We start from the raw sequence: 20,355 nt of genomic DNA, 5'->3' as shown, positions 1-20,355 counted from the left end.
AATGGCAGTTATGTCATGGGTCCCCTGCTGCACAAGAGTTTCTAATCTTCCTGCTTCTTCCCCATGCTCCCTGCATTGGTATATAAGCATTTCAGAGAGGGAGTTAAGCCATTAGTTTTCACTCCTGCTGACTATTTCCAGCCACTTCTACAGTGCCTCTCCTCTCACAGAACATTAGAGGTTGGAAGGGACCTCCAGAGATCATCGAGTCCACCCCCCCTGCCAAAGCAGGATTCCTTAGGGTGGTCTGCACAGGAATGCATCCAGGTGGGTCTTGAAAGTCTCCAGAGAAGGAGACTCCACACACTCCCTGGGCAGCCTGTTCCAGTGCTCCATCACCCTCACTGTAAAGTTTCTCCTCATGTTGAGGTGAAACCTTCTACGTTCAAGATTGTATCCACTGTTCCTCCTCCTATCACTATGCACCACCAAAAAGAGCTTGGCCCCCTCCACTTGACACCCACCCCTCAGATATTTATAGACATTGATCACATTCCCTCTCAGTCTTCTCTTCTCAGGGCTAGACAGCCCCAGGGCTGTCTGTCTCTCATCACAGGGGAGATGCCCTCCTTTTCCTCCTCCTTAAAGGAGCCCTAAGGTGTAGGGGTGAGTGACAAGCCTTGGGTGACTCACTGCACCGGTCCTTCATTCCCCTCTACCTCCAGAGCCTCACCTATATCTGATGGGGAAGGGGAGGGTGTAGGAAGGGAAGGGGGATGCCCTGAGCAGGAACCTGCTTAAACCTCCCCTCATCTTTTTTGCTTTTGCTAGCCTGATGGCAGGAGGGCAGAGGACTCTCATTTCTTCAGGTGTCTCCTGATGTACCTGCCTCAGGGATGGCAGAGTAGGACTCACAGAATCGCAGAAACATTCAGGTTGGAAAAGACCCTCAGGATCACCAAGTCCAGCCATAAACCCTACTCTACAAGGTTCACCCCTAAACCACATCCCCAAGCACCCCATCCAAACCACTTTTGCACACATCCAGGTCTGGTGACTCACCAACCTCCCTGGGCAGCACATTCCAATCCCTGACCACTCTTGCTGGGAAAAACCTTTTCCTAATGTCCAGTCTAAACCTACCCAGTCGAAGCTTGAGGCCATTCCCTCTTGTTCTGTCACTAATTACCTGTGGGAAGAGACCAGCATCAGCCTCTTAGCAACAACCTTGCAGGTAATTGTAGACAACAGTGAGGTCTCAGCCTTCTCTTTTCCAAACTAAACAGCCCCAGCTCCTTCAGTTGCTCTTCACAAGGTTTATTCTCCAGACCTTTCCCCAGCTTCATTGGCTCCAGCACCTCCACATCTCTCCTGTACTGAGGTGCCCAAAACTGGACACAACACTTGAGGTGTGGCCTCACCAGAGGGGAGTACAAGGGGACAATCACCTCCCTACTCCTGCTGGACACAGCATTTCTGATACAAGCCAGGATGCCACTGGCTTTCTTGGCCACCTGGGCACACTGCTTGCTCATATTCAGTTGCTTGTCGATTAGGGCCCCCAGGTCCCTTTCTGCCACACAGCTTTCAGCCATGCTTCCACCCATCTATCTGCTCCTCAGAGTCTCTGATACTTGGTCACCTTGCAGCTCAGCCACCACGCAGAGGAGGTCATCTCCCTGCTCAAAGCTTGCAACCTGTTGTTAATGCTGTCACCCAGCGTTGCAGACAGGCTGTGGCACTCCCTGCAGACAAGAGACCTGGACAGCGGCATGCCTCTGTGGCAGCGCTGTCTGGGTTGCCGAGTCCCCTCGCCCGAGGGGATGCCCTCGCTACCTGTTTGCCGACCAAGGGAAACCGAGCAAACCCGAACCTGCCCGCACCTAGGGCCAGGCGCTGCCGGCTGCCTGGCCGCGCCCCTTCCCTCCCGCATCCCGCTCGCTGCGTTACAACCAGCGGGGAAGTCCAGCTGCCATTTTCCCTTTAAACCGCCATTTTGGGCTGCCCTCCCTAGACATGCGGCACAGGAAAATCCCCCCCGCCCCCGCGAAGGTCCAGAATTTGGGAATCCCCTTGGCGCAGCAGAAAGCCACCTCCAGGCTCAGCCTTTTCCCCTACACCTCCCTTATCTAAAAACGCCAAAAAACTCTTCACATTCCCAAATTCCAGCGATTCTGCCCCAAAGCCAGGCCCTATCCCGCCTCCTCTCCCTTCTCGGGGGTGCCCGGGCCGATACCTCCTCCGCTTCCCGGGACCCCGGGGGCCGCGGCGGCAACTCCGCATGCCTGGCTCCGCCGCTTCGTTCATGGCCCCGTCCCTCGCTCCGCCCCCTCGCCAATCGCGCGGCGACGCTTGCGCTTGGCCCCTCCCCCTCACTCCTAGTCCCGCCCCGAAGCTGCCAGGCAAAGGTGGAGGGAGGGGCGGGGCGTCGTGGGCGTGGTTAGTATGGCGGTGGGCGTGGTTTAAGGGCACGAGGCTCCGCCCCGCGGAAGCGCTGGGTCCTGGCGCCGGGGCGCGGTGAGTGCCCGGGGTGGGCACGGGTGGGTGCGCAAGGGGGTGGGTGTCCGTGGGATGAGTCCCAATGGATTGGGTGCCCGTGAGGTGGGTTCCCGTGGGGAGGGTGCCCAGTGGGTCAAGCGTGGCGTTGGTGCTCCGTAGGCGCTCCTGAGGTGGGTGCCCAGTGGGTTCCTAGGGTGGCTGCCCACTGGGGGTGGTTGCCCTTGAGGTGGGTGCCCGTGGGATTAGTGCCAGTGGGGTGGGTGCCGGTTGGGTGCACAATGGGTTTCTGATGGTGGGTGCCGTGAGATTGTTCCCCGTGGGGAGGGTGCCCCTGAAGTGTGTGTCCCTGGGATTAGTCCCAGTGGGGTGGATGCCCGTGGGATGAGTGCCAGTGGGTTTCTGAGGTTGGGTGCCCGCGGGATTAGTCCCCGTGGGGGTGGGTGCCCGGCGGGTGGGTGCCCGTGGGGTGGGATAGCAGGGAGTGCCCACGGGCGATTAGTCCTCGTGGGTTGGGTGCTCGTGAGGTGGGTGCCTCTCCCTTGCCTCCTGTCACCCCCCCAGGGGACCATGACGCCCCCCTCACCCCCGTCCCACTGTCACGATCTTTCCCTGTGCTGGGGGATGGAGACTGTGGGTGTATGTCCCCCCGCGGTGTCCGTGTCCCCCCCCGCGTGTCCCCCCGCGGACACTTCTGCTTTCGGAGGGCGGATGCGGGCGGCCCCAGGGGACCCTGCTCCTTCCTGAGGGGACAAGGGGAGAGGCACCCATGGGTGTCAGGGCACAGGTGCAAGCGCGGGGTGAGACAAGGCAGTGCTCAGCCCCCTCACACACGTCACAGTAGGAGCACTGTTCAGCCCCCTCACAGATGTCACGACAGGAGCAGTCCTTAGTCCCCTCACACATGGCACAATAGGAGCACTTTTCAGCCCCCCTCACACATGTCACGACAGGAGCAGTGCTCAGCCCCCTCACACATGTCATGACAGGAGCAGTGCTCAGCCCCCTCACACATGTCACGACAGAAGCAGTACTCAGCCCCTCACACATGTCACAACAGGAGCAGTCCTCTGCCCCCCCCCACATCACGATAGGAGCCATGCTCAGCCGCTCACACATGTCACGACAGGAGCAGTGCACAGCCCCTCCCACATGTCACAACAGGAGCAGTCCTCTGCCCCCCCCCCCCATCACGATAGGAGCCATGCTCAGCCCCTCACACATGTCACGACAGGAGCAGTGCACAGCCCCTCCCATATGTCATGACATGGCCTGTCCTCATGCCCTTCATGCGTGTCACTATCTCCAGTCCTCAATCCCTTCACACATGTCACGACATGACCCATCCTCATCCTTTCACACACACATCGCAGTGCCCTCAGGCCTCAGCGATTCAGCCATGTCGCAACAGGGCGAGGTCATCTCACCCTCTGCCACACATGCCTGTCGTGACAGGACCGGTCCTTCTTCCCTCACACAGGTCGCGATTATCTCTAGTTCTTATCCCCTCCCGCACACATTTCCCCATCCGACCACCCGCGCTCCCGTCTCACCCGCTGTTCCCAACGCTCTCGCCCCAGGCAGTCCCGCCTGTCGCGACATGTCGGCGCCGCGGCGGGCACGGCTGAAGCCCTGGCTGGTGGCACAGGTGAGCAGTGGCCTCTTCCCGGGGCTGCACTGGCTCGACCCCCAGCGCCGCCGCTTCGCCATCCCCTGGCGACATGCGACACGCCACCCCCACCCCGGCGACGGCGACCAGCACAGCATCTTCAGGGTGAGGGAACAAGCCGGGGCGCGGGGGCGAAATATCGCAACATGGGGACAGAGTTCGACAAGGGGAAGGCGGGGGGGGGAGGGAACCATGGCAGAGGGGTGACAAGGTGACCATAGGGACATGGGGTGATGGGGGGACAGAGTGACAATGGGACAATGGGGACATGGTGATGGGGGGACACCAGGAATCCAGGATGGCAGTAATGAGGGGACAGAGTGACAATAGGGAAGGGAGATAGGGGTGATGATGGGGATGTGGGAGATGAGGTGATGGGGACATGCTGGGGCATGAGGTGACACAGGGGGACATGGGAGATGAGGTGATGGGGACACGGGGTGACAACAGGGACACGGGGGATGTGGCGGTGGTGTGCTGGGGTGCCAGCGGGTCAGGTGCTGAGGTGACCAGAAGCCAGGACGCGGCAGCGGGGTGGAGGTGATGGAGGTGACAGACCCAAGCGGTGGCGCTGGGCTGGTGGCAGCAGGCTCCCGGGATGTGGTGCTGGGATGCCAGTGGCGTCCCAGGCCGGGGTGCCCACGACCCTCGCGTGTGCCCCCCAGGCGTGGGCGCAGGAGACCGGCAAGTTCCGGGCAGGGGTGGACGAGCCGGACCCGGCCAAGTGGAAGGCAAACCTGCGGTGTGCCCTCAACAAGAGCCGCGAGTTCCGGCTGCTCTTCGATGGCACCAAGGCCACCCCGCTCCAGCCCTACAAGATCTACGAGGTCTGTGAGGGGCCCCCAGAAGGCACAGGTAGGGCCCAGCACCCAGGGCTGGCAGGAGAGGAGGGTTGGGGGTGGTGGCAGTTCCTGAGGTCTCAGAAGCCCCCGAGATCCAGCACTCGATGGGCTTCTACCAGCCCACGTGGTCCAGGCAGCACTCAGAGCTCCAGAACCCCGCAAGGACCCAGCACCCCACAAAGTTCTGCACCCCCATGAGGTCCCACCAGCCCATAAAGTCCCAGCACCCTATGAAGCTGCAGCATCAGAACCCCACGAGGTCCCAGCACCCCATGAAGTCCCCATCCCTTCTCTCCTTGCAGATGAGGTGGCCGATGACGACTGCGACTGCGGCGAGGAGGAGGACATGAACCAGGTACCTGAGGGAGGGGGTCAGGGTAGGGAGCTCTCCAAACCGGGGACACCTCCAGGAGGGGTCCCTGCACCCCAACCCCATAACCACCCTGTTCTCCTCCCTGCAGCTCCAGAAGATGACATCTCTGAGCATCATTGGTGAGTGAGGGACACTGAGTGGGTGAGGGTGGTCAAATGGCATGAGGGGACACAGGGTGTGCCCACCTGATGGGTTTGGGTGGCCACGGCCACCTTCTGACCTCATGTTGTGTTTCAGACACCCAGCCTGGGGTAGATCTGCTGCCACCCTACTCTTGGCCCAAGGAGGAGACCCACCTGGGCAATGGTTGTCCCTTGGGACCCTTCATGACACCACCCCCAGTACTGGAGGGCACCCATGGGACCCCTGAGATGTCCTCAGCCACCCTCACTGAGGTGGGACCTCCTCTAGACACCTTGGGACCCCCAGCTGCATGTCCCATGGCACCCATGGGGAACATCATCCCCAACCTGCTCATCAGCCCCCACATGCTGCCCTGTAAGGACCCGGCTGGGGTGGGGTGGCCACAGGGTGGTTGGCTGGTGGTGGCCATGGGTATTGGGTGGCCATGGGGTGGTTGGATGGTGGTGGCCACGGGCATGGGATGGCCATGGGTATGAGATGGCTGGATAGTGGTGGCCGCCACAGGTATTGGGTGGCCATAGGGTGGTTGGATGGTGGTGGCCACGGGCATGGGATGGCCATGGGTATGAGATGGCTGGATAGTGGTGGCCGCCACAGGTATTGGGTGGCCATAGGGTGGCTGGATGGTGGTGGCCATGGGTATGGGATGGCCATGGGCGTAGGGTGGCTGGCTGGAGTGACCATGGATGTGGGGAGGTTGGCTGGTGGTGGCCATGGGTTTGGGTTAGCCATGAATGGTTGGCTGGTGGTGACCTCCCACCCATGCCCCTCTGGCAGTGACTGACCTGGAGCTGAAGTTCCAGTACCGTGGTCGCCAGGTCTCGGTCCTCACCATCAGCAACCCCCACGGCTGCCGCCTCTTCCACAGCAGCTTGGAGCCCACCCAAGAGCAGGTGGAGCTCTTTGGGCCACTGACCCTGGAGCAGGTCCACTTCCCTTCCACCGACACCATCCCCAACGAGAAGCAACGTTTCTACACCCACCAGCTCCTGGATGTGCTGGACCGTGGCCTCATCCTGGAGCTCCAAGGTCAGGACATCTATGCCATCCGCCTCTGCCAGTGCAAGGTCTTCTGGACAGGACCTTGTGCCACCCAGGGTAATGGTCCCAACCCCATTGAGAGGGAGAAGAAGACCAAGCTCTTCAGCCTTGAGGGCTTCCTCAATGGTGAGAGGAAGGAGAGGTTGTCCCCTGTGTCCCTTGGGGACACTGGATGGGGTGGAGGGGAAACTTGGGATGGGGGAACACCAGGTGGCATGGTGTGGGAAGACCAAGCTGGGATGAGATGTGGTGGCATGGGGGGACTAAATGGTATGGAGGGACAAGGGGACCTGACGGCATGGAAGGACCAAGCTGGGGTGACCTCTGGTGGCATGGGGGGACACCACCCAGCATAAGCAGATCAGCTAAGACAAGGTCCCATGGGAGGCCACCAACTAATACATGGAAACCTAATGGCATTGAGGGACCAAGCTTAGATGGGGGGACACCAACTAGTAAATGGGGCCCAGTTGGCATGGGGGGACACCACGTAGCTCATGGGGACCTGGTGGCATGAGGGAATCAAGTTGGGATGGGGGGCAACCGAGGTGGGGCAGGGGTACGCCAGCATACCCATGGGATACCATGGTAGGACCAATCTGGTACAGTGGTGGGACGAGCCCCAGGTCCCATCTTACCCTCACCATGGCACTGGGCTCTGCAGGCCTCATCCTCTTCCAGAAGGGTCAGACCACCACGCCACCACCCTTTGAGATCTTCTTCTGCTTTGGAGAGGAGTGGCCTGACCAGAAGCCCAAGGAGAAGAAGCTCATCACAGTGCAGGTGAGGGGACAGAGCCAGCCCAGGTGACAGACAGGTGGACAGGTGGGTGTCCTCACCCTGACTGACACGGTGGCACCTCTTGCAGGTGGTACCAGTGGTGGCACGGCTGCTCCTGGAGATGTTCTCAGGCGAGCTGAGCTGGTCTGCTGACAGCATCCCCCTCCAGATCTCCCACCCTGACCTCAAGGACAAGATGGTGGAACAATTCAAGGAGCTCCACCAGCTTTGGCAGAACCAGCAGCAACTCCCACCCGGGCAGGCGGGACCCGGCCCCACCACCATGGGACACTGGGCCTTGCCCCAATGACCAGGAGACGCCCCAGTGGAGGCCCACCACCAACCCTCCCCACTTTTTTTGGGGGTGGAAACAAGAAGAAAAGAAGGTCCCAAGTGGTGGTGGGGGTGGTGGGATGGGTTAGGAGGCACCCAAGGAGAAGAACCAAGCTGGGCCATGAGATTTTTAACTTAGTTTTGCAGTTTTTTAGTTGTTTTTATTGTTCTCGAGGTGGCTCCAACACACCCCAGGAGAGAACATCACCCACTCCAGCCCTGCCCCACACCCAGCCCTGGCGTCTTCTCCTCTTCTTCTTTTTCTCCTCCTTCTCCTCTTCCTCCTCCCCCTTCAAGAAACAAATTAAAACCCAAAATAAAAACTCATAAAAAACCAAACCAAAACCCCCAAAAAAAGGGAAATAAACCAAAACTTCTTCAAGCTGGTGGCCATCAGGTAGGACACAGCGCGGGAGGGTAGAAGCTCGGCCTCCGACTAGAGGGAGATGAAGACCTCCTCACTCTCTTTTCAGGGGGTTTGGGGTCTCTTCTCTTCTTTTCTTTTGTGTTTTTTTTTTTCTTCTTCTTCTTTTGTTGCCTTTTTTTTTTTTTCCTCTTTTTCTTTTTCCTCTTTTCATAGAAAAATTTACTGCTTCATGATCTGCTGCTGCTGGGAGGACCTGGTTTGCTCCAGTGGTTGGTCTTCTGGTGGGATTTTTTGGGGGGGGGGGGGGGGGGTTGGGAGGGATCTGATGGGTTTTGGTGGTGGCTTTTTGATGGGGTTTCAATGGTGGTTTGTGATGGTTCTGTTGGGTTTTGGTGGTGGTTTGTGGTGGTTCTGATGGGCTTTTGAAGGCTCTGTTGGGTTTGGCTTGTTCTGTTGGGATTTTGATGGTTGTGTTGGTGACTTCCAATGGTTCTGGGTTTTTGATGGTTGTGTTGGTGACTTCCAATGGTTCTGGGGTTTTTTTGGTGGTTGTGTTGGTGACTTCCAATGGTTCTGGGTTTTTGATGGTTGTGTTGGTGACTTCCAATGGTTCTGGGGTTTTTTTTGGTGGTTGTGTTGGTGACTTCCAATGGTTCTGGGGCTTTTTTGATGGTTGTGTTGGTGACTTCCAATGGTTCTGGGGTTTTTTTTGGTGGTTGTGTTGGTGACTTCCAATGGTTCTGGGGCTTTTTTGATGGTTGTGTTGGTGACTTCCAATGGTTCTGGGGCTTTTTTGCTGGTTGTGTTGGTGACTTCCAATGGTTCTGGGGTTTTTTTGGTGGTTGTGTTGGTGACTTCCAATGGTTCTGGGGCTTTTTTGGTGGTTGTGTTGGTGACTTCCAATGGTTCTGGGGCTTTTTTGCTGGTTGTGTTGGTGACTTCCAATGGTTCTGGGGTTTTTTTGGTGGTTGTGTTGGTGACTTCCAATGGTTCTGGGGCTTTTTTGGTGGTTGTGTTGGTGACTTCCAATGGTTCTGGGGCTTTTTTGATGGTTGTGTTGGTGACTTCCAATGGTTCTGGGGTTTTTTTTGGTGGTTGTGTTGGTGACTTCCAATGGTTCTGGGGCTTTTTTGATGGTTGTGTTGGTGACTTCCAATGGTTCTGGGTTTTTGATGGTTCTGTTGGTGATTTCCAATGGTTCTGGGTTTTTTTGATGGTTCTGTTGGTGACTTCTGATGGTTGAGTTGGGTTTTGGATCGTTTTGACAGCGGCTTTTGAAGGTTCTGTTGGGGTTTGGATGGTTTTGATGGGGCTTTAATAGTTCTGTTGGTGCTTTTTTGAAGGTTCTGTTGAGTTTTGGAGCGTTTCTGGTAAGTCTGTTGGGTTTCTGATGGCTCTGTTGGGTCTTTGATGGTTTTGTTTGTGATTTTCAATGGTTCTGTGGATGACCTTTGATGATTGTTGGGGTTTGGATGGTTTTGTTGACAGTTTTGGATGGTTCTGTTGGGGCTTCTGACAATTCTTTTGGGTTTCTGATGGTTCTCTTGGGCTTCTCCCCCTCGTTTGTTGACTGGGAAGCGAATCCAGCGGGAATCCTCGCGCAGGCGGCACCAGCTCTCCGGGCTGGAGCGAGTGAGAGCCCCCTTGGCCAGGAGGAGCCTTGCTGATTGTGGGACACATTCTTGGTTTTGCTTTGTTTTCAGTCTTCTAACAAAAAGACATTCCTAAAAGGGGGGGGGGGGGGAAAGGGGGTGGGGGGCACAAGAGAGGGGGTCAGTCCTCTCTGTCACAGCCCTGTGGTCCCACCCATGGGGTAGGGTGACGGTGCCCATGGTGCCACCACTGGCTCTTACCTGGGAGACGGGCACCGTGCCAGAGCAGGAGCTATCGGAACAAGCGGGTGAAGTCCCTCAGAGCCCAGCAGACTTGTTTACATTCTTCAGCACTGCAGCAACAACAAAAGATGGGAGGTGACATCAGGGAAGCATGGATAGTGTCACAGAATCACAGAACATTAGAGGTTGGAAGGGACTTCAAAAGATCATCGGGTCCAACCCCCCTGCCAGAGCAGGATCACCTAGAGTAGGTCACACAGGAATGCATCCAGCTGGGTTTTGAATGTCTCCAGAAGAGACTCCACAACCTCTCTGGGCAGCCTGCTCCAGTGTTCTGTCACCCTCACACACAGGATGTTAGGAGTTGGAAGGGACCTTCAAAGATCATGGAGCCCAACCCCCCTGCCAGAGCAGGACCATAGAATCCAGCACAGGTCACACAGGAACACATCCAGATGGGTCTTGAAAGTCTCCAGAGAAGGAGACTCTGCAGCCTCTCTGGGGAGCCTGTTCCAGTGCTCTGTGACCCTCCCAGTGAAGAAATTCCTCCTCTTGTTGAGGTGGAACCTCCTGTTTATATCCATATCCACCCTCACAGTGAAAAAGTTTTTCCTTATGTTCACATGGAACCTCCTAACCAGTATGTGATGGTGAGTGGGGACCAGGAGGTCGGTTGGGAGATGTTGTGGCAACCAAACAGGTTCAGAAGCCCATGGAGGAGACCCGTGTGCCACTACTCTGGAGTTTGCTGGGCTGATCCCAGCCACAGAAGCAGGTCCAGGCAGGATCTGGTGACTCAGAGGGATGAGGAGATGGAGGATGGGTTGGGGGATGGCTTGGGAAAGCTCCACAGGTTTCAAGCAAGAGCAGAAAAACCAGTTCAGTGATGGAAAAGGCAGCATGTGGTCTCCAAAGCTCCACTTCCCACAGCTGTGTGGTGCTGGAAACACCCCAGATGAGCCACCTGGGAGGATTCAGGGTGACGTCCCACCAGCACACTTGGCTCTTGGAGAGACACGAACAACTCGTGGCAAGCAGTGGGGAGCACCAAACCTTGGCAGAACACCAAGGTGCCAAGGACCACGTTCTAGAGCCAACTTCAGCATCCTGGCTCCTGGCATTGTGTCATAGAATCATTAAGGCTGGAAAAGACTTCTAAGGTCATCAAGTCCAACCTCCTACCCATCCTCTCCATGTCCCCAAGTGTCCCCAGTATTTTTTGAACACCTCCAGGGATGGTGTCTCCACCCCTCCCTGGGCAGCCTGTTCCAATGCTTCAGTGTCCTGGCCCAGCTCAGGGGCTCCAGCACCACTCACCCACCTTGTGACCTGCTTGTGGAAGTCGGTCAGTTGTTTGTGTGTGACTTGGATGGCTCCTCCTGTCGTTTCCTTTGGTAAACCCTTCAGAGAGTTCTCCAGCCAACGACAGAATGTCTGCAGAAGAAAGGAGAAGCTCAAAAGGTGGAGCCAAACCCTCCTGAGGTGGCCCATGTTTGGGCTTTGGCCGTGGGATGAAGGTTCTGAGGTCCCCTCATCCCTCCTGCTCACCGGCCGGTCGATCTGCATGATCTCCCAGAGCACCTCGGCGACGTCGGGCAGGGTGTAGGGCGGCAGGCAGAAGCAGCACGTGTGCAGGAGCTGGTTGACAAGCTGCTGGCCCAGCTGGTTCATCACTTGGCTGATCAGCTCCTTCCGCACCTCAAAGTCTTCTTCATGCTGCAGGAGGAGAATCACAGGATCACAGAAACGTTCAGGTTGGAAGAGACCCTCAGGATCACCAAGTCCAACCATTAACCCCACTCCACAAGGCTCACCCCTAAACCATATCCCCAAGCACCACATCCAAACCACCTTTAAACACATCCAGGCTTGGTGACTCCACCCTGGGCAGCACATCCCAATCCCTGACCACTCCTGCTGGGAAAAATGGTTCCTAATGTCCAGTCTAAACCTACCCAGTCACAGCTTGAGGCCATTCCCTCTTGTTCTGTCACTAATTACCTGTGAGAAGAGACCAGCACCAGCCTCTCAGCAACCTCCCCTCAGGTAGTTGTAGAGAGCAATGAGGTCTCCTCTCAGCCTCCTCTTTTCCAAACTAAACAGCCCCAGCTCCCTCAGTTGCTCCTCATAAGATTTATTCTGAAGGGACAAGGATGCATTGCTCTAGGAGGATGTCCTAGTTTTGAACCAGGAGCTGCCCAGGGCAAAAGGACATAAAAGATACTTTAGCCCTTCCCAAGGAGTCAAACAAAAATGCTCCATGCTGGATTGGAAGCTTAAATGGAAATTCTAATTACAAATACACACAAAAGATATCTCCAGGTAGAAGGAAGACATCCACAAATTAGGCTCAGTTCTTCACCTGGGTCTACCAGGCCAAAATCTTCCAGAGCCTTCCACATACCCCCACCCCAGTCAGCCTCAGCAGGCCCAAGAGCAGCCAAGCTGCCCCCACACTAGGCCTCAACAGGCCCTGTGGTGTAGCTGGAAATTTGCTGCCAGCCTAGGCCAGGAGAAAGCCTCTCCCCCACAAACCATAAAGATAACAGCATCCAAAGCAGGGAGGAGAGGGAGAGAGTGAGCTTTGGCTGTACCCTCCCTTAAACAGAGCTACAGGAAAAGAGTAACAGATTACAGTATCTGGAGAGAATCCAGCAGAGAGCCATGAGGATGATTAAGGGACTTGAGCATCTTCCCTATGAACAGAGACTGAGTGTCCTGGGGCTGTTAAGTCTTGAGAAGACTGAGAGGGGATCCCTAGTGGATGGAAGGATGACCATGAGCCAGCAATGTGCTCTTGTGGCCAAGAAGGCCAATGCCATTCTGGGGTGGATTAGAAGGTGTGTGGTCAGTAGGTCAAGAGAGGTTCTCCTGCTCCTCTGCTCCAGTGAGGCCACATTTGGAATATTGTGTCCAGTTCTGGGTCCCTCAGTTCAAGAAGGACCTCAGGGAACTGCTTAAGAGTCCAGTGCAGAGCCACAAAAATGATTAAGGGAGTGGAACATCTTCCTTACAAGGAGAGACTGAGGGAGCTGGGGCTCCAAGCTGGGAGCTTGGAGAAGAGGAGACTAAGGGCTGACCTCATTCATGTTTATGTGAAAAGGGTGAGTGCCAGGAGCATGGAGCCAGGCAATGCCCAGTGACAGGACAAGGGGCAATGGGTGGAAGCTGAGGCACAGGAAGTTCCATGGAAACAGGAGGAAGAATTATTTCCCTGTGAGAGTGACAGAACAGTGGAACAGGCTGCCCAGGGGCTTGTGCAGTCTCCCTCTCTGGAGATACTCAAAACCAGCCTGGGTGAGTTCCTGTGTGAGCTGGTCTAGGTGATCCTGCTCTGGCAGGACTGGGTGATCTCTCGTGGTCCCCTCCTGCCCCTGACACTCCATGAAGGAGCCCACTCACGTCATTGGCCACCCCAGTGTGGATCAGGTCACGCAGGAACTTCATGACGCTGCAGTTGGCGTCCCGGTGATCCAGGGTGGTGGCGGCGATGGCCCACTGGAGGATGGGGATCATCACCTGGCTGCGCAGCAAGGTGACAGGGCTGCGCTGGATGAACCTGCGAGGGCACAGGGCAGGCGGCCGTGAAAGGTGCTGCTGGCGGCTTCTCCCACCTGCCCGTGGAGGCGGCGGGGGGCTCTCGTGGGCATGGCTCCACAAGACGCGGCTGAGGTGTGCCCCACGGAGCAGCAAGGTGACAAGGGAGCGTGGTTACCTGGCTGCTAGTCTGAAGAGGTCATCCACGGTGTCTGGGTGGTTCTGGAGACCGTTGGGCTGCTCTAGGAGCTGGAAGGTGGGGATGCACAGGGCCTAGGAGAAGGTCATAGTTAGGTGTGACTGCAGCTCAAAGTGTCCTGCTCTCTAAAGGATTCCCACCAGGGACCACAGCAGAGTGGATCAGAGTCCAGCTCCTCCCCTTTACATCGATGGACTTCTCATCTTGATGGGCCCTGAGGCACCAATCCTTTCCTCAACTACCAGCTCCTCCACTCACCAGTTCTGCTCCAACCAAAGACGACTTCTCTTTGGTTGTGTTCACCCAGCCACCGATGTGAGAAGTGCTGGGACCAGCCCAGGTCTGGTGGGAACTGCTCTGCTTCATGCAAGCCCCCCAGGCACCCAAGGAGAACCTAGTCCTGGCTTGGATCAATAATAAGTGTGGCCAGCAGGACCAGAGCAGGGATTGTTCCCCAGGACTGGGTGTTGGTGAGGCCACCTTGAGTGTTCAGTTTGGGGACCCTCACTCCAAGAAGGATGGGGAGGGGCTGGATCATGTCCAGAAAAGGGCAAGAAAGCTGTTGAAGGGCTTGCAGAACTAGCAACAGGGTCTGGAGAACTTGTAAGGAGCAGCTGAGGGACCTGGGGTTATTCAGCCTGGAGAAAGGGAGGCTGAGGGGAGGACTTCTGGCTCTCTACAACTCCCCGAAAGGAGGCTGGAGCCAGGTCTGGGTTGGTCTCTTCTCCCAGGTGATGGAAGAAGACAAAATGGCCTCAAGCTGCACCAGGGGAGGTTTAGGTTGGACATGAGAAACAATGTCTTTGTTGTCAAGGCCTGGCTCCCAGGCTGCCCAGGGCAGTGGTGGAGTCCCCACCCCTGGAGGGGTTTCAAAGCTGCGTGGATGTGGTGCTGAGGGACGTGGTTTGGTGGTGACCTGGCAGTGTTTGGTTAATGGTTGGACTGGATGACCTTGGAGGTCCCTTCCAACCTAATCCATTCTGTGATTCCATGATGCTGTGACTCAGACAAGAGGAACCCAGCCTGGTGGCCCTCAGGCCCTCACCTGCAGCATGTCGAGCAGTCCCTGCCTGCAGCCCTCCTCCATGCCATACTCATCCACCAAGATGCTGCCCAGGTAGAGGAAGCAGGAGTGCTGGTGTGCCCGGTACACATTCACCATCTGCAGAGAGACAAACACCACCTGGCAGCACCAGTGCCAGCCAGCACCAGCACTGGGCTGGTGGAGCATCCCTGTGAGGAGCAAAGGCTGAGAGCCCTGGGGCTGTTGAGCCTGGAGAAGGGCAGCCCCAGAAGGGATCTGCTCAATGCTCAGCAAGAGCTGAAAGACCTGTGGGGGGGTAAGAGGATGTGGCCAGACTCTTGTCAGTGGTGCCCAGGGACAGAACAATGGGCAACAGGCACCAGCTGGAAGCCAGGAGGTTCCATCAGGAGCAACTTGTTACTTTTGAGGGTGGGTAAGCAGGCTGCCCAGAGAGGTGGTCGAGTCTCCTCTGAAGAGCTTCCAACCCCACCTGGCCATTGTGATCTTGGACAAGTTGCTGTGGGTGACCCTGCTTTAGCAGTGGGGGTGGACTGGATGAGCTCCAGAGGTCCCTTCCAACCCCTAACCATACTGAGATTCTGGGATATCTTCCACACCAAGCTCTCCTCTGAGGTTCATATATTCACAGAATGGTTTGGGTTGGAAGGGACCTTGAAGATCATTTAATTCCAACCCCCCTGGTATTGGCAGGACACCTCCCACTAGACCAGATTGTTCAAGGCCTCAACTTCCAAGGCTCCACTCTCTTATCTCCAGAGGTCCCTCCCAACCCCTAAACCATGCTGGGGTCCTGACATACTTTCCAAATCAAGTGCTCCAACAACCTACAGCTCTCCTCTGAAGTTCCAAGGTTCCTCCAAGATTTATGGAGGAACTCTACGCCGGCAGCATTTCCCACCACCAGTTTCTGCCTAGCAGCTGCCCACAAACCACTGAGATGAATTCAGCAAGCATTTTCCACCACCATCATCTCCATGCAGGTGCTGGAGAGCAGGTTTTTCTCCATACCTGGGTGACAAGTGGCTGCAGGAGAGCAGCAGAGCCTTTGCCCACGCAGCGGACAGCAAAGCGCAGGCAGCGGCAGCACCGCTCCACGATGCGGTTGTCGGCGCTGTGCTTGTTCAGGGTCTCCGACAGCACCGGCCAGATCTGAGCAGAGAGGCACAGGAAAGGTTAAAAGGGGACCTGAGGACACAGCAGATCCCATCACACCGAAGTCCTCCTCTCCAAAAACCACCCAAGGCCTTCCGATGGCTGGGAAGTGACAGCTGGGGCACAAGAAGATGAGGTGCCCTTGGTAGAGATGGAAATGAACTGGGTTTGGGAGGAGATCAGCTTGGTGGTCTAGGAAGTCAGCTTCTGGAGGAGGAGATCAGCCTCTGCAGGAGGAGATCAGGGGGGTTGAGGGCTGAATCAGGGGTTTGGAGTAAACCAGTTTCTTTTGAGGAGCAAATCAGCTTTTGGAGGAGTAGATCAGCTTTTTGGGAGGAGTACATCAGTTTCTTGGAGGAATAAATCAGGTTGTTTGGAGTGTTTCAGCTTTTTGGCAGTGTAAAGCAGCTTTTTTAAAGGTGTGAATGAGCTTTTTAGAGGCACAGATCAGATCTTTAAGTAAATCAGGGTTTTTTGAGGGGTAAATCAGCTTTTGGAGGAGTATTTAAGCTCTTTGGAGGAGTAAATCAGCTTTTTGAAGGTGTAAATGAGCTCCTTGGAGCAGCCCAGCTTTTTTGAGGAGCAGATCAACTTTCTAGGGGAGTAATTTAGCTTTATGGAGGTTTTGGAGCAGCAGATCAGCTCTTTGGAAGAGTAAATTCAAGCACCTGGGACACTTCCAGAGTCAGGTCCCCCCTTCCAAGGTGAGGGTTGAAGCTCCAAATCCTCCCCTCCACAGCTCCTCCCAGAGGTTATGTTGGACACGGGGATCTGATGGGCAGCTGGATGGAGATTGTGAGCAAACCAAGATTCCCATGAATCTTCCCACCCAAAAAGTCTCTCTCCATGTGGCACTTACTTCCTGAATAACTTTTTGGCACGGATGGACCTGTCCGTTTTCTACGATGGGGTTGGTGTGTCTGTGAAGAGCAAGCAAAGGGTTAACGGGCTCGTGGCGTTCAAAGATGAGGAAACGGGCTTGGGAGCTTCAGGGAGCTTCAACCACCCTCTGAGGCTATGAGAAGAGGCTCAGAAGGGCAGGAGAACCTTGACCTTGGTGAAGAAGCAGCTTCCAGCCATCGATTAGTTTGGCTTTAAGTCTCTGGCTGAGAAGCTTTGACCCAAGAAGCTCCTCCAGAAGTTGTCCCAGCTCCACTTTTCTTACCTAAATATGACAGCAAGTCGATCCAGGGGCACAGTAGGGTCTGAGGAGAGGCCATTGCTTGGCTCCTGAGAGAGCAGCTGGAAAAAAAAACAAAGGGGAAAAGAAGGGATTTGGGGAGTGTGGGCAGCCCTGCTGCTGAATAAACTCTGCCTGGAGGAGGCCACAGCATCTCCAAGGACCAAGACACCTCTCAGCCTCAGCCACACGCATGAAGGTTACATTGAAATCAACTCCTCCACATTGAAAACCTACTCAGAGAGGTCTCTGAAGGAGAAGGAAGTGGGGTAAGAGGTGGAAGAGAAGCTGCCAAGGGGTGAGAGCTACCAGGAGCAGGTAGTGAAGGCAGGAGTTCTCAAGGACTTCTCATGTGCATCTACAAGTCATCCTGAAAGAACAGATGTGCACATCCCTTCCTTGAGGCTTCCCTGTCATCTTCTGAGCTTTCTGCTTCCCATTATCCTGGATCTCCATGGAAGAGGCACTAGGACCACAATGGCCTAGACCATTTGGGGGAAGCCAAGTTCCCCCCATCTCCATCCTGGAGATGCAGAGTGACAAGCTGCTTGCTGCATTTGAGGTGGGTTTGGGAAGGCTCCTGGGCTCCTGGCACAGAAACTGCTTTCCAGGGACCATGTTCTTCCCATTTAACCCTCAGCCAGGAGAGACTTGGGATGGCCTCCATCCTGGACTCTGTGTGTCCACTGAGGGAGAAGAAGCTGACACCCCATCAGGCTGTGCTGCCACCCAGTGAGACCTGGCCAGGCTGGAGAGTTGGGGAAAAGAAAGCTCACAAAGTTCAACCAGGGCTAGTGGAGGGTCCTGCTCTTGCCCCACTCTGCTCTGCCCTAGGGAGGCCACATCTGGAGAACTAGGTCCAGTTCTGAGCTCCCCACTGCCATAGGGACTGGAAGCTACTGGAGAGAGACCAACAGAGGCTCTGAAGCTGCTGAGGGGCCTGGAGCATCTGTGAGGAGGAAAGGCTGAGAGCCCTGGGGCTGTTGAGCCTGGAGAAGAGCAGCCCCAGAGGGGCTCAGCAAGAGCTAAAGGAGCTGTGGGAGGTGAGAGGGTGGGAGGTGAGAGGGTGGGGCCAGACTCTCGTCCATGCCCAGTGACAGGACAAGGGGCAATGGCCACAAACTGCAACCCAGGAGGTTCCACCAGCAGAAATATCTTGCTTTTGAGGGTGGTGGAGCCCTGCAGCAGGCTGCCCAGAGAGGTTGTGGAGACTCCTTGGCTGGAGAGATTCCAAACCCACCTGGCCATTGTGATCCTGGGCAAGCTGCTGTGGGTGACCCTGCTGGAGCAGGGGATTGGGACTGGATGAGCTCCAGAGGTTCCTTCCTACCCCCACCACGTTGGGATTTCTGTGACACACCATCACAGCAGCTCAAGCCACCAGGCAAAGACAGAGTGATGGCACCTTGATGGCCACCAATCTGCCCCATCCAAAACCAGGAGAAGGAGGACATTAGCACAGCTCCACCCATGCCATACCTTCTTCAGCGCCATCACCTGGACGGCACAGAGCTCGCTGAGGCATTCTGCTATCTTCTCCAAGGGGAGCCTGGCGAGGACCAAGGCTGTTCCTGCAAGGCAAGAGGAGATGGGTTGAGGAGCAGGAATGCAGTGTAGGAGTGCTGTGGATGAAACCCAAACAGGAGCAAGGTTCTCAAACTGGCTCCAGGGCAAGAGTGGGAACCTGCTTCCCAAGCCTGAGAGATGTTCTTCTGCTGCTTGAAGGCAACTTTTGGGTTGAACCAGACACCAAAATACTTTCTGTGGGGCAGGAAGGAGGAATGAATGATCTACAGGGATGATCTAAAGCCAATGGAGGTGTTCAAGGCCAGGCTGGAAGAGGCCTTGACCAATCTAGTCTAGTGGAAGGTCCCTGGCCTTGGTAGGGTGGCTGGAACTAGATGATCTTTAAGGTCCCTTCCCACCCAAACCATTCTATGAATCTGGGCAGCCCAGCAGGTCCATATGGTCTCCTCATCCCTACCCCACAGCATCATGAAGTGTGAGGAAGCTTCTTTTGACCCTCACAGCTCAAGAACTTCAGGGTTCCCACATCAGTGAAAGAGGAAGAGAAGCTGGAGCCACTCCCTGCTGCCACATCAAAGCAAAAGGAGGAGGAACACAACCCACCCCACCACAGAGGTGGGACAACAGAGCTGGGACTGGCAACACCAAGAGGGAAAAAAGAATAAACAACCAACTTCTCCTTGGATTGTGGATTTCTTCTGAAGGAGAAGAAAACACCTTGTGGAGGGAAAGGAGAAGCTCAGAAGTGTGGCTAATGCTGCTCACATGGAAAATGAGTGAAAAAAGGAGAGTTTTGTGTCTTTAGTCCCAGACCCCAGCTGCAAAACCTCCCTTTGCTACTCCATCTTGAAAGGTTTCAGCAGCACCTGAATCCATCTGGAATCTGAGGCTTGGACACAAGACCAACCATGGTTGTGATGCCCATGATGCCCAACAGCCAAAGGTTCGGTGAGAAGCAACCAAGCCAGAGCAGGCTGCCCAGAGAGGTTGTGGAGTCTCCTTCTCTGGAGACTTTCAAAACCCACCTGGAGCATGCCTGTGCAGACTACCCTAAGTGATTCTGCTTGGGCGGGGGGGTTGGACTCGATGGTCTCTTGAGGTCCCTTCCAACCTTGAATGTACTGTGGTATCCCCGGGACAGGCTGCTCATCCCGCTGGGACTCCCTAGCCTCTGGAGGACTTTTCTTTATTCCAACCCTGCTTGGCCATTGTGATCCTGGGCAAGCTGCTGGGGGTGCCCCTGTTTTAGCAGGGGAAGTTGGACTGGATGATCTCCAGGGGTCCCTTCCAACCCCCACCGTGCTGGGATTCAGAGACTCTAGGGCCTGCCACAAAACACGACGTGGGAACGGAGCTGTAGAACCCACGATGAGCGTCCTCCATCCCAAAAGGAAGCAGCCAAGGACAATTAGTTCCACACCCACCTTTCAGGAGCCCAACAGCAGCCTCTGGAGAGAGCATGAAAGAGTCGAGGGAGCGGGCGATCTCCAGCAGCCCGTTGAAGTGCTGGGCCATGTGGTCCCGGCACACCGAGCAGATGTTGTGGATGGCCTTGGCTGCCACCGAGGCCAGCCGCCGGTCACACAGACCCTTCATCAGATAGCCCAGCACCGGATCTGGGGAAGGCAGGAGGCACTGGGCATGAGGAGTACGGCCTGGGGCGAAGGGAAGGGGTCCTGGGGTGAAGGGAAGGGGTCCCGGGATTAGGGATGGGGTCTAGGATGAGGAATAGGGTCCTGCGGTAAAGGATGAGGTCCTGGGACTAGGGATGGGGTCCAGAGATGAAGAGAGAAGGTTTGGGGGTTAAAGGATAGGGTCCAGAGATGAAGGATGAGGTCCCAGGATTAGGGATAGGGTCTGGGATAAGGAACGGGGTCCTGGGGTGAAGCAATGGG

General features: G+C 55.9%; 2 protein-coding genes across 2 annotated transcripts in view; one reads left to right on the top strand and one right to left on the bottom strand.

Annotated features, from left to right (window-relative positions):
• Positions 1 to 2,420: 2,420 nt before the first annotated feature.
• IRF5 (interferon regulatory factor 5) lies at positions 2,421 to 7,890 on the top strand. Its single transcript, XM_054177978.1, has 9 exons — positions 2,421 to 2,457; positions 4,017 to 4,210; positions 4,771 to 4,960; positions 5,250 to 5,302; positions 5,409 to 5,439; positions 5,558 to 5,818; positions 6,242 to 6,631; positions 7,170 to 7,288; positions 7,374 to 7,890. Exons 2-9 carry the CDS (start codon positions 4,037 to 4,039, stop codon positions 7,593 to 7,595), a joined length of 1,440 nt encoding a protein of 479 aa, XP_054033953.1. The 5' UTR covers positions 2,421 to 2,457; positions 4,017 to 4,036; the 3' UTR covers positions 7,596 to 7,890.
• Positions 7,891 to 9,231: 1,341 nt separating this feature from the next.
• TNPO3 (transportin 3) overlaps positions 9,232 to 20,355 on the bottom strand; it is a 34,141-nt gene continuing 23,017 nt past the window's right edge. The window contains exons 12-23 of the mRNA XM_009900286.2: positions 19,885 to 20,076; positions 18,413 to 18,504; positions 16,919 to 16,995; positions 16,613 to 16,673; positions 15,610 to 15,750; positions 14,602 to 14,718; positions 13,536 to 13,630; positions 13,223 to 13,379; positions 11,369 to 11,536; positions 11,142 to 11,254; positions 9,839 to 9,930; positions 9,232 to 9,709 (exon numbers count right to left, since the gene is read on the bottom strand). Of these exons, the coding sequence (XP_009898588.2) occupies positions 9,870 to 9,930; positions 11,142 to 11,254; positions 11,369 to 11,536; positions 13,223 to 13,379; positions 13,536 to 13,630; positions 14,602 to 14,718; positions 15,610 to 15,750; positions 16,613 to 16,673; positions 16,919 to 16,995; positions 18,413 to 18,504; positions 19,885 to 20,076 (1,274 nt within the window). The 3' untranslated portion in view covers positions 9,232 to 9,709; positions 9,839 to 9,869. The remainder of the gene's footprint in view (positions 9,710 to 9,838; positions 9,931 to 11,141; positions 11,255 to 11,368; positions 11,537 to 13,222; positions 13,380 to 13,535; positions 13,631 to 14,601; positions 14,719 to 15,609; positions 15,751 to 16,612; positions 16,674 to 16,918; positions 16,996 to 18,412; positions 18,505 to 19,884; positions 20,077 to 20,355) is intronic.

This window comes from Dryobates pubescens, chromosome Z, assembly GCF_014839835.1.
Source record: "Dryobates pubescens isolate bDryPub1 chromosome Z, bDryPub1.pri, whole genome shotgun sequence".
Lineage (NCBI taxonomy): Eukaryota > Metazoa > Chordata > Aves > Piciformes > Picidae > Dryobates > Dryobates pubescens.
Note: the sequence above shows the minus strand (reverse complement) of the source record. Positions and strands in the feature narration are given on the sequence as shown.